Consider the following 13,273-nt stretch of genomic DNA (forward strand, 5'->3'; position numbering starts at 1 on the left):
TGAGCAGGGGCCCAGAGTGAGGACTGGTGACCCATCTGCCTGTTCCCAGGAGAGGCGACTGCTGACTGCAATGTGCCGACACCCCCGGGGGCCAGCTTTCTCAGACAAGGACTTGGTGCAGGGTGACCGGGGCTCATTTTGGTTCATCGCCAAGACCCTTGCAGCTGAACTCTCTGTCCTTTGCATCTCTTGAGACTCTGTTTTATTTTCCTTTCCTTTGAACTCCAGTATGGAACCAAAGAGGACCAGTATTGATTAAGTGTTAGCTCAATAAGCACTTATCGCACACCAGTTATTTTAAGGTTGTCCCCGCCTGGGCCCACATGACACAGTGTGCATGTGAATTACTCCCTGCCTGGAGCTTCTCTCAAGGCGGTGCTGCCGGAAAGTGGGGCAGAGGCTATGAGCAACAGCAGAAGTGGGCACAGATGAGGCGTACCTTAACCCAAGCCCGTCACAAAGGACAAGAAGGGGTTAACCAGACGTCAGAAAGAGAAAGAGAGATGGTGATGTTAAGGGGTTAAGGGAACCCAGCGGGCTCTGCGGAAGCTGGTGAAGGAGAACTAGTCTTGGATGCTCTCAGTTTTGTCTGTGGAAGACGGGGTGACCATTGCCCTGGGATGTCTAGCGGCGACACGAGCTAGGAGGCTTGGCAAGGGTCCTCTCCCTGAGACGGCCATTTCTAACTCTGGCCCCCACTTTGTTTCTGTGGCTCTGCTGAGGTCAACAGCCAGGCAGCAAATTATGCTGGCAAGGCGCTGAGCTCTCTTGCAAGTTGCAATCCCGTTGGCCGCTATAGCTGGGTACTCCGGCAGAGCCCCCGGGGGTGTGAACGGAAAAGTACCTGTACATATTCCAGAGGTTGCTTCCAAAGGCACTTATTGGTTTGTTGTGTAATACCCTCTGGTGACATGGAGGTCTTATTAATAACTAAACATCTGTCACAACCGTAATTATATTTCTTGTGCCAGGATTGTGTTGCTACCATTGTCCTGTTGAAACACGGGAGGGAGGGTGTAAATTATTTACGCGACTGAGTCAGAGTAAATAACCAGGCAGCACCGGGCGGGCAGTAAGTTTCTGTCAACTTCTTGCAGACGGTGTGCGTCTCCGTTGACGTTCCCTTGATGTGCTCGCAAATCTCCCTGAGAACATCGCCCTGGACCTCCGATGCGGCTGCCCGAGCAACCTGGAGAGGGGAAGCCTGAGAATGAGGAAAAGGGGGGCGGAGGAGCCCCCGGAGGGGGAGAGGAGCCACCGAGGAGCCAGGCCCCCGACTTCCCCACTTGGCAAGTCTTCTCCCCCCAAACCCCCCGGAGAAAGGCTTTCTCGAGTGTTTGCTCAGGACTTGATTGTTTTCAGCCCTCAGGTAGGGGGTGGTGCGGGGGCGGGGCTGGGAGCTGCTGAGTGTCTGAGTGTCCTGTGGGTGGGGGAGAGGATGGCTGTCCCAGCTGGGTACAGAGATCTCACAGTACCTCTTGAGCCTGATGGGTTTCCATGGGCTGTTTCCCAGATGTGTGGACAGAGCAAGGGGTGGGTTTGCAAACTGGCCCCGACAGCTGCTGATTAGGTTAGGGACTGCTTGTTGGAGTCATTTACAGAGTGTGTACCATGTGACTGCCGGGGATCTTGGCAAAGACAATCTCAGTGGAGCCTCCCGATAACCCCAGAGGTGTGTTATTAACCCCATTTTTACGGGAGAAAAGACAGACATTCAACTCGCTCCAGACAGCACAGGCAAAGGTAAACCCAGGATTCCTGCCCAAATCTCTCCGAATCCAACACTTACATTCATAACCTCTGGCCTGCCTGCCTACCTCTCCTTGCTTACAGGTGAGAAGGTCAGTTCAGTGGGAGGGGTCTTGTGCGCTCCGAGCCACAGGCTTCCCGGGTTCAGGCCTGCTCTCTTTCGTTCCCTTAGAGATATTCGAGGCTGTAAAAACTCAAGAGGAATTTCAACTCGGGTGGTTTTGTGCAGAGGGAAATGGTGATCTATGTGATGCTGGCATCAAGGAGTTGGGCTGTGGTGAGTCATATAATCGGATATGTTCAGAAATGGTCTCCCTCAGGCTGTTGGGAATGGGCCCTGCTAGCCACCTCTGCCACCAGCTGCCAGGAGGGCCTGGAAGTTTATGTTGATGGTGTGGGCCCTGAGTTTATGGTTGGGCTGCAGGGGAAAAAAGGAAGTGGGAATATTTCTGGTGACTGCAGCTCCTGAGTTTTAGTGCTTTCTCCCAGGGGCTGTGGACGAGACTGCAGGTTCAATCCAGAACCTTCTCTGACACAAGTTATTGTTTGGGAAATCAAAGCTGGGGGCCGATGAGACCCGTGGCCAAGGGCATGGTTGCTGAAGGGCAGACTTGGAGTGAAGCTCTGCTCAGGAGGGTGGACTGGTGGGGGAGGGGGAGGATGGACCTGGGCTAGGCCTCCCCGTCCCAGCTCACCCCTTCCAGGAGAGGAGCATCAAGAGCAAGAATGGTCCAATCCAAGGGTGAATCTCTTGGATGGCCTTTCCTCAGGCTGGGAAAAGTGTTCAAATCCTGGGTGCCTGCCCTGGGAAAGCAGGGGGCATGTGGAGGGAAGGAGGTCAGCACGGGGGCAGAGAAACACTTTCTGCATGTGCTGTGGGGGCTGTGGCAAATGGCAAAGATGGAAAGGATAGTGGCCTACCCTACTGGACATAATGATACCATACAGGAGGCAGCAAAGAAGTCTGATGGAGTCAGAAAGACCATTTTGCTCAACATATTCCCACATTAAAAAATATTTTCTCATTTGCTCCTGAAGCGTTGGAATTTTGGATTTGGGGCCAGATTTGTGATGGGCATGAACCAGACTGTTTCACCTGTCTCCAGGGCCAGCAGTAGCCCGGGTGGGAAGAATCTGCTTCTCCGGCACCATCAGCTTCTCCTGGGGGGGTTGGCATTACTTCTTTGTGGACCCTACACCGAGGGTCTCTACGGCTCCTAGATTGTTCCTACCACGCATTGGCATCACAAAAACCCATATTTACTTACTCCTTCCCCCTCAGGGGCCACGGCCACACACTTCTCAAAGATTTCCTTGTGCAGTAGGCAGAGGAAGACAGCTACAAACAAGAAGGATGAGATGGGGCCACGGGAGGGGGGTTTGATTGTCTGGGTCTCAACACAAGGGTTGGGCATGGAGGGGATGGGAGTGCAGCCCACCGGGAACATGTCCTGACATCAGTCCCCAGCAGCGATGTCTCGAGGAGCACATTGTCTCTCTGTCCTTTTTTCCTTAGCTGGGAAGCTCCTTCAGAGAGGACAATATTGGGCCATGTTATGTGGTGGCCCACGTGGTTATGCCTGGGGCAGGCAACGTAGGCAAAATCATAAAGTAGGGAGGCATCTCCTCAATGTGTCCCATCTTCCTGCCCCAGGTCATTCTCTCCCTTCCTGGTACCATTTTGATTGCAAGTAACAGAAGTGGGGTAGGGTCATTCCCCTAGATGAAAAGGGGAATATGTTTGGAAGACTTTAGGCAGAGGTGAGGAGCGTGGGGGTTGCCTCATGGATTCCAAGGCCTCAGAGGTGGCTGGAACGAGGGTCTGGGGGATATAGAAAACCCAAGAAAGCTGCTTCTCTCTGCCTGTTTATATGTCCTCAGTTTCTCTGTCCATGTGAAAATTATCCATGTCGCAGAGCTGCCAATTTGGCAACCAGCCTCAACCGAGAATCAGCATGGTCTCAACTCCAAATTCCCCGGGAATAGGCTCAATGTTGTCCACTCCTGATCAAATCAACAGCATCCAGGGGAAGAGAGTCAGAGGGCATGGACATGGTTTCTTCCACTATAAACACACAGATGGGAGAGGAAGGCAATGACCAGGGAAGTGGGTACCTCATCACCCCAGTTCCTTGAGAAATTGGATTTTGTACCCCATTCTTTTTTTCCCTCATTTTATTTTATTTATTTATTTATTTTACAAATAGTTTATTGTCAAATTAGTTTCCACATAACACCCAGTGCTCATCCCCACAAGTGTCCTCCTCCATGCCCATCCCTCCTCCCCCCCACATCCATCAGCCCTCAGTTTCTGTCAGCATTCGAGTCTCTCATGGTTTGCCTCTCTCCCTTTCCCCCACCATTTCCCCCCTTCTTCTTCAGTTAAGTTCCTCCTAATCCTCCTATACGTGCAAACATATGTTATCTGTCCTCTGCCTGACTTATTTTGCTAAGCATGACACCCTCAAGTTCCATCCATGTTGCTACACATGGCCAGATTTCATTGTTTCTCATTGCCATGTAGTATTCCATGGTATAGATAAACCACATCTTCTTGATCCATTCGTCCGTTGATGGACACTTAGGCTCTTTCCATGTTTTGGCTATTGTTGAGAGTGCTGCTATGAACATTGGGTTTGTACCCCATTCTTGAAGTTGGCTGGCTATCCACTAAGTACTGGTAAGGTACTTGCAATTAATGCTCTAAGCTGGCATGTTTAAAAGAAGGTGATCTCCAGGGGGAGAATTATCACTGAGGGAACAAAAGCAGTGAGGTAAATAAAACTGGTTGGGAGCACTAAGTGCAGCATGGAGAGAGACCCTTTGCAGAGGGCAGGGACTGAAGAAGTAGGGTACACCCAGCCTTCCTCCCAAATCTCCACCTGAGACTCACAGCAGAATTCTGCAGACTATCTATCCCTGTCTTTGCCAAGGTGCGGGTGGGCTTTCTCTTGACATACCTGAGGAAGATGGCCTATACATGGGGACATCCTTCACTTCCACTTCATTTCTTCGAGTCTTGCAAGGGCATCCAGCATGAAGACATGACTTGTCTCTAGCCTGCTAAGGTGCTGATTCCTCAGCCTGGAGGGGTGAGGGGATGTTTTTCCCCTTTTACCCAGACGATGGGATCTGGGGTCTTTGGGCCAGTTCTAGAGCTGACTCATGGATTATCAGTAGGCCCAGATTGCCAGCTGAAAGGAGCCCCCAGGAAACAGAGAGATGTCCAGGTGGCTTCCACAAAGTACAGCTCAGTAAACAACCCAACCACTATGGTGCTGCCTCAACCCGGTCTGAAGGAAGCTTTTCTAATATGGGGAGAAATGGATGTGCACTCTTGATATATGAACTAAAAATAGTCCGTGTTCCAAACAAATTGTTTTTTAGTATTTTGAAATGAAAACGTGTAGACAAAGCAAGGATTCAGAATGCATGACTCATTAAACTGCTGATTCTGAAAGCAATGGAAATTCAAAGGGAATTTTTCTCTCCCTATTTCACCCTCCCACCCCTGTTCTGAATAGCTTATAAAAACAGTCTCTACATAAACAGGACCCATAAACTCCCCCATGATTTAAGGTCCTGCATAGGAGAGGCAGAGGGAACTCAACCTTTACTGCCTGCTTACTAAGCTGGCCTCCCTAGCTAGGCTGTAATTGACCAGAACCTGCCCTCCCCCAGCCCACCATCCTCATTTCTCTTTCTCATCCTCTCCACCCTGTCCCAAACAAGCGTCCAGGAATTTCATGGCCCCGCTATGGCCACTGCGCCACCCCCCACACCCCCCGGGTTCTAGGCTCTGCTGGACCTCAACAGCACCCAACTCATCAGCCCTAACAAGGGTGCCTCATCAATGAGCAGTAGCCCTAGGGGCATCTTAAGGGAGAGTGCACACCGTATGGTACTGTAGTGGGATGCAGCCGTGGCCACATCCATCAACTTACTAGACAGTCTTGGGCTCGTTGTTGGGTTAGGAAGGGCTGGTCCTCATCAGTGGTATTCATTTTTTTTTTCTCACAAAAACCTTTGTAAAATAAGTCTTATGGGGGGAATTTCGGTATTTAAAACAGAGAGGAGGACCCATTTTTGTCGGAGCAAGATGTGTGTCTGTGTGTGTGTGTGTGTGTGCGCGCGCGCGCATGTACACTTGGGAGAATGGGGAGGTCCTTGAGGACCCCTGAGAGGAACAGTGACATATTTCACCTGAACAGACTATTGGGAGACCTTCATATCACAAACCCTTAAGAGCTGTGTAAAAATCTCGCCTCCAGTCTCTCCTCGCCACACTTCCTGAGTACCTCAGCAGCTTGTTAAGTCTTGTATCTGTCCCGAGGACACTAAGATGACCTGTGGATGACCAGCGAACATTTTCACCTCATGTTGCCTCAACTTCAACTCCAGTGACTTTCTTCCCTCTCTATCTTCACTCCTATGGCCTCAGCCATCATCTTATCACCTTCGAGAACACTCTACCTCTGGGAGCTGACACGGAGTGCTTCTCTCTTTGACATCCTGCACTATAGCTGTTTACCACTGCTGTTCCCACTTCAGGATGTGGAACACTCTGAGAGAAAATCCTATATGGAGACAGGGCATGGGTAAGCGACCTCACACACTCACAACCTTCAACCCCAGTGGGCCCTCCATGTGGCTCATGGATTATTCTAGTGGTCAGGTCCCCTCACATCCTCCACCATGACTGTTTCAAGCCCTATCCACTCTTCTGAAAAACACATCACTTCCTCCTTCACAAATAAAACAAAGGCTCCAAGAAGAAACTTCTTCAACTTCCTGCCCATCCTTCTGTCACCTTTTCTGTGTTCATGTTCATTTTTTCTCCTCCCTTCCCATCATAGGGGAAGAGGGGTCCCTCTGCCTGTCCAAGGACCACCTGCCACATGCGTGTGGACATCTATTCCCTGCCACCCTCTCTCACCTCCTATCACCTCCTTCCATCAATTGTACCTCCTTTATTATTCTTCAATCTCTTCTCCGCTAATCATAAACATTCTAAAGTCACTTATCTTTTTTAAAAAAGGGTGATATGTTCAAATTTCCCTCAAACTTCTTGAAAAAAAATTGCCTACACTTGTTCTAATTCTCCACCTTGCTTTTACCTCTCACCCCTCACTCACGTGATCTGGCCTCTATCCCTGTTAGTCCACTGATCATATTCTAGCTGGAAAAAAGGATAGTGTCAAGTAGAAGGGGCAATGCCAAGATATGGGCCAGTTCAAAATTTAGCTCATCAAAATATATTGGGTGAGTTTACAAACTCTATGGTTTGTGGGCTCTGCCTACTAAATCAGAAACTTTTCAAATAGAACCCAGAAATCTGCTGATCCCAATTCCCTTCTCTCTGGGATGTTCACCGACAGCTCTGCCAGATCCCCAGAAGCCCCAGTTGGGGGAGATGGGTTGCTGCCACATTGCCACACCACCAAGCATGCTCTGCTCTCCCTTGTTGCACTGGCCAATCCTTTTCCCTTCCCTTCCCTCCAGTGCCAGCCATCCAGTTGGGATATCACATGATCTTAGCTAAGAGACTTAGAATGACTCTCATTCTCCAGGAGACTGTCCGACCCTGTCTTGGGAATCCTCTTTCATCCAGGATTTATTTACTTCTATTTACTTGTGATGATTCTTCTAGTGCAACATATTACAAATTGAGGATCCTCTGAACATCAGTGTAAATAAATATTCCCGAAAACTGCTTCATGGTCAGCAAAATTCAGATCATGCTCATGATGTATCTATCTCTTGGAGAATATCAATGTATGTTAAAATCTCAGAGATGCTCTACAGCGGAGCTGGTGGTTTATCTTTGTTTAGTTCAGCATTTCCAAATGTAGTTTGAGCCTGGAACACGGTGTGTGTGTGTGTGTGTGTGTGTGTGTGTGTGTGTGTGTAAAAGCCTAGAAATCACATGCTAAATGTTTCTTTTCTCTCCCTAGGACATGTCTGGTTCTGAGATCGATGCAAATGATCAGTAATTGATACACCCTAGGCCCAGGGAATGCTCACACCAATATTCATCCAAACACCGTGAATTGGTGTGCCAGGCTCTGTGCTGAGGGCTGAGGATAAGATGAATAATCTTAAAATAAGATGAATAATCTCATGCAGTTTATAGGCTAATGGAAGAGATGGATTAATACTCACCATAGAGTTTGTGTGTTAGGATAAATTCACACACAGGGTGTGCCTAGGAGCATGTCATGCACACACACACACACACACACACACACACACACACACACACACACACATTGATAGTGGTACAGCTCCAGGGTCCAACATTCACTTACAAAACAAGAATACGATATGAATGGCACCCCCTGCAGTTGTACAATATACATAGAATTAAAAAACACATATCCATCCAAATATGCACAATTTGTTGTTATTTGTAATCGCATTGGTCTTCAAGTATTTTTTCGCTTAACAATTTATTGCCAACATGCTTTTCTATTGTACTGTGATTTATTTAACTAGTGCCCTATTGACGGCTGCTCTATTTTTGCTCCCACCAGCAGTGCTGCAATGAGCATCTTCGTATATTTATCCTTATGAACTAGTGCAAGTATATCTAAATATAAATTTTCTAGAAGTGAAATTTCTGGGTCAGAAAGTATACATGCTTTTTCTTTCGCTGGATTTGCCAAATTGCTCTCGAGAATTACTGTACCAATTTGCCTAATGGAAGGGCCTCCGAGGACAGGGGACACTGGAAGGGAGGGGATGGTGACAAGAGGAGAAGGGCTTGAAGGTGATAATTAAAGGAGTAGCATCCCTTAGGAAGTGAGAGAGCAAGGGGTCATGAGCACAGTCTTCATGAAGCAAAAAAATTCTAGATGCACAAAGTGTCCATTCTGGACTACCCAGAAAATATGACAAATGATCTTAGCTAAGAAGTTTTGATCAGTTTCACACCCCCCACCCCCCCCCCGGAGATTCCAAAATCCTCCTTTCACCAAAGATCCATTTATTTTCTGTGTGATTCTTCTAATAAAACATGCCACAAATCAATGATTAACACTGATATTAATAAGTGTCTTCTAGGGGCGCCTGGGTGGCTCAGTCAGTTGGGTGCCCGACTTCGGCTCAGGTCATGATCTCGCAGTTGGTGGGTTTGAGCCCTGCATTTGGCTCTGTGCTGACAGCCAGCTCAGAGCCTGGAGCCTGTTTTGGATTCTGTGTCTCCCTCTCTCTCTGACTCTCCCCTGCTCACGCTGGCTCTCTGTCTCTCAAAAATAAGTAAAAACATTAAAAAGAAAAAAGTATCCTCTAAAGGCACTCCATGCTCAATAGGCCAATTGGCCCCTAGGAATTTGATTTCTTTGAAAGGGCTTTGGGCATCAGGAGTGTATCTGCCTGTCTTTCTGACCCTTGTATGGGGGAGTCAACAAGAGGCCAGAACATATCGACATCATAGGATAAACATGGTACGTGTTCATGCAACATCCATTTCACCTCTTGGCTGGTGATCTAAGATGGATTAATAGTCAAACAAAAGTTGACATGTTATGGTGTGGAATGCTAGGGTTTAAAAAGTATTAAAAATTTTTAATATTTATTTTGAAAGAGAGACAGAGGATGAGTGTGGGGGGGGTGTCATGCAGAGAGAGAGGGAGACACAGAATCCAAAGCAGGCTCCAGGCTCTGAGCTGTCAGCACAGAACCTGATGCGGGGTTCGAACCCAGAAACAGTGAGATCATGACCTAGCCGAAGTTGGCCAACTCAACCTACTGAGCCACCCAGGCACCCCTGGCATGCTAATTTATTTTTATATAAATAGTTTATTGTCAAATTAGTTTCCACATAACACTCAGTGCTCATCCCCACAAGTGTCCTCCTCCATGCCCATCCCCCTCTCCCCCCCACATCCATCAGTCCTCAGTTTTTGTCAGCGTTCAAGAATCTCTCATGGTTTGCCTCTCTCCCTTTCCCCCACCATTTCCCCCCTTCTTCTCCCCCTTGTTCCTCCGTCAAATTCCTCCTAATCCTCCTATACGTGCAAACATGTATTTGTCCTTCTCTGCCTGACTTATTTCGCTCAGCATAACACCCTCAAGGTCCATCCATGTTGCTACACATGGCCAGATTTCATTCTTTCTCATTGCCATGTAGTATTCCATGGTATAGATAAACCACATCTTCTTGATCCATTCATCTGTTGATGGACACTTAGGCTCTTTCCATGTTTTAGCTATTGTGGAGAGTGCTGCTATGAACATTGGGGTACATGTGCTCCTATGCCTCAGCATTTCTGTATCCCTTGGGTAAATTCCTAGCAGTGCTATTGCTGGGTCATAAGGGAGTTCTATTGTTAGTTTCCTGAGGAACCTCCACACTGTTTTCCAGAGGGGCTGTACCAGTTTACATTCCCACCAACAGTGTAGGAGGGTGCCCGTTTCTCCACATCCTCGCCAGCATCTAGAGTTCTCTGATTTGCTCATTTTAGCCACTCTGACTGGCGTGAGGTGGTATCTCAGTGTGGTTTTGATTTGTATTTCCCTGATGAGGAGGGATGCTGAGCATCGTTTCATGTGTCTGTTGGCCATCTGGATGTCCTCTTTGGAGAAGTGTCTGTTCATGTCTTCTGCCCATTTCTTCACTGGGTTGTTTGTTTTTCGGGCGTGTAGTTTGGTGAGTTCCTTATAGATTCTGGATATTAACCCTTTATCTGATATGTCATTTGCAACTATCTTTTCCCATTCCGTTGGTTGCCTATTAATTTTCTGGGTTGTTTCCTTGGCTGTGCAGAAGCTTTTAATCTTGATGAGGTCCCAACAGTTTATTTTTGCTCTTGATTCCCTTGCTTTTGGGGATGTGTCAAGTAAGAAGTTGCTGCGGTGGAGGTCAAGGAGGTTGTTTCCTGCTTTCTCCTCTAGGGTGTTGATAGTTTCCTGTCTCACGTTCAGGTCCTTTATCCATTTTGAGTTGATTTTTGTGCATGGTGTGAGAAAATGATCTAGTTTCATTCTTCTGCATGTTGCTGTCCAGTTCTCCCAACACCATCTGTTAAAAAGGCTGTCTTTTTTCCATTGGATATTCTTTCCTGCTTTGTCAAAGATCAGTTGGCTGTATACTTTTGGGTCCACTTCTGAGTTCTCAATTCTGTTCCATTGGTCTATGTGTCTGTTTTTGTGCCAATACCATACTGTCTTGAGGATGACAGCTTTGTAGTAGAGGCTGAAGTCTGGGATGGTGATACCTCCCGTTTTGGTTTTATTTTTCAGTATTACTTTGGCTATTCGGGGTCTTTTGTGGTTCCATACAAATTTTTGGATAGTTTGTTCTAGTTTTGAGAAGTATGCTGGTGCAATTTTGATTGGAATTGCATTGAATGTGTAGAGTGCTTTAGGTAGTAATGACATCTTAACTATATTTATTCTTCCTATCCATGAGCATGGAATGTTTTTCCATTTCTTTGTGTCTTCTTCAATTTCCTTCATAAGTTTTCTATAGTTTTCATCATACAGATCTCTTGTATCCTTGGTTAGGTTTATTCCGAGGTATTTTATGGTTTTTTGTGCAATTGTGAATGGGATCAGTTTCTTGATTTCTCTTTCTGTTGCTTCATTGTTGGTGTATAAAAATGCAACCAATTTCTGTACGTTGATTTTGTACCCTACAACTTGGCTGAATTCTTGGATCAGTTCTAGTAGGCTTCTGGTGGAGTCTGTCGGGTTTTCTATGTAGAGTATCATGTCATCTGCGAGGAGTGAAAGTTTGACTTCCTCTTCCTGGCATGCTAATTTTTAAGACAAAAATGTCCAAAGAGGTTTCTTGCTTGCAGGGTGGCTGTGTTGGGAGCTATGACCCCATGATTCTCTATAATCAGAAACCCTTTTAAGAAAAATTTAGAACTGTTGGGAGAGACCAAATACATCCAGCACACTCCTGGTGTTTGAATCCAATTTTAATTTGAGTATTTTGCTCCTATTGAGAAAGTGGAGCAGAGAAGGGGAGGGCCAGGGGAATGCATGCCTTAATATTCTTGCTGCTAGCAGAAGGCTCTATAAAGCAGAACTTTGCCTCAGGATCAAGTTCGTCTTGCCCATCACAGAGTTCAAAGGGAACTGAGAGACACAATGCCCCTCAGGCCTGTCCCGTTAGGTGCCCTTCCTCCAGTCTCTCCTTCTGGAGCCAAGTCTAGTGGTCCATTTGTGACCACTGTATGAGCCTCTTTCTCCTCAGCCTCTTATCTCTCCTTAGTCTGGCTGTTATTGGTTTGCAATAAATCGCCCCAAACTCAGGGGGGTCATAAACCAACACACGTCTTAGAATCATGGAGTCTGTGGGTCAGAAATTCAGTAGGGATGACTCATCCCTGCTCTGTGATGTCTGATGCTTCCATTGGGAAGACTCCTGTGGCTGGGGCTGGAATCACTTGGTCAGTCTTCACATGCTTGGTGCCTGGGGTGGGAAGGCTGAAGGACTGGCCCAGCTGGGAGCACGTGACTTCTCCATGTGACTTGTGCTTCTCATAGCATGGCCTCTGGGTTTGAAGACAAGCATCTAGGGACCAGCCTTCTGGGAGGAACAGCTAGGGCCCGGTTGGCCTTTCACGACGTTGCCTTGTAAAAATCACTTCGGGCACATTTAGTTGGTCAGAGAAGTTCAAATCCTCCTAGATTCAGGAAGTGGAGGCATAGACCTCACGTATCGGTGGGAGGAGGTTCAAAGAATTTGGGGGCCGTATTGTAAAGCTACCTCAGTCTTCCTTCATGAGTCCTGGATCCAGCAGCTCCCAGGGATGTACCACTGCTTCTAGGGGACATGGAAGAACTGGACACTGGGGGGTAGTAAAGATAAGGACATTCCCAGTGACCTGAGAAGCTGGGGGATCATTCTGAATGTTGTGCCAGAAAAGCGTTTGTCTCTTTAAGTTATCCCGACCTGTGGTTGCCATATGGGCAGACAGTAACCAAGCCAGGTTTTCGGGAAAAGTGATAACAAGCGTATTCCATGGAGGCCCCCGACGTGTCACATTGCAAGTGGTGCCGTCACAGCCATAGGGGGCGCTTAGAGCCTGTAATTAATTGGCCCCCGTTCACCCAGACTTTTGATGAATCATACTTAAGGGAAAGCAGTAACTGATTCCACTGCGCTGTTATTAAGCAAATGTCTGCCTCACTCCCTTCCCAGGGTTATTGCCTCATGTTGGGGGAAACAGGCGGGCTTCAATCCGAGTCAGTCCACCCTGCAGCTGATCCTTGTTACCTGCTCCCAACATCTCAGCCCCGCGCCAGCTTCACTTGGGGTTCACCCCTGGGACTTTTGGGACAACCAGAGGAGTCACCAGCCTCTGGGGCTCAGGTGCTGGTGTAAGAGCACGATTTCCTTTGCTGTCCCCTCTCTCCAATCCCTGCAACCCCACCAACACACAGCAGATGGATATCAATCATAGGTTTTACCGAAGGCTTGGGAATAATGGGGAAATTTCAATGTGTGGGGGGAATTGCAATATACAAATAAATCTTGTTAGAGTCCCCCCCAAAATATTTTAAAGGGGCA

The 13,273-nt window shown here is 47.5% G+C and overlaps 1 protein-coding gene across 1 annotated transcript in view; it reads left to right on the plus strand.

Moving 5' to 3' along the window:
• The first annotated feature begins 1,170 nt into the window (after positions 1-1,170).
• The window catches only part of CALN1 (calneuron 1), a 483,031-nt gene continuing 470,928 nt past the window's right edge, over positions 1,171-13,273 (plus strand). Inside the window, exon 1 of the mRNA XM_039238081.1 lies at positions 1,171-1,289. Within this exon, the coding sequence (XP_039094012.1) occupies positions 1,171-1,289 (119 nt within the window). The remainder of the gene's footprint in view (positions 1,290-13,273) is intronic.

The sequence above is a fragment of the Hyaena hyaena genome, unplaced genomic scaffold (genome assembly GCF_003009895.1).
Source record: "Hyaena hyaena isolate Hyena2069 unplaced genomic scaffold, ASM300989v1 scaffold_135, whole genome shotgun sequence".
Classification (NCBI taxonomy): Eukaryota; Metazoa; Chordata; class Mammalia; order Carnivora; family Hyaenidae; genus Hyaena; species Hyaena hyaena.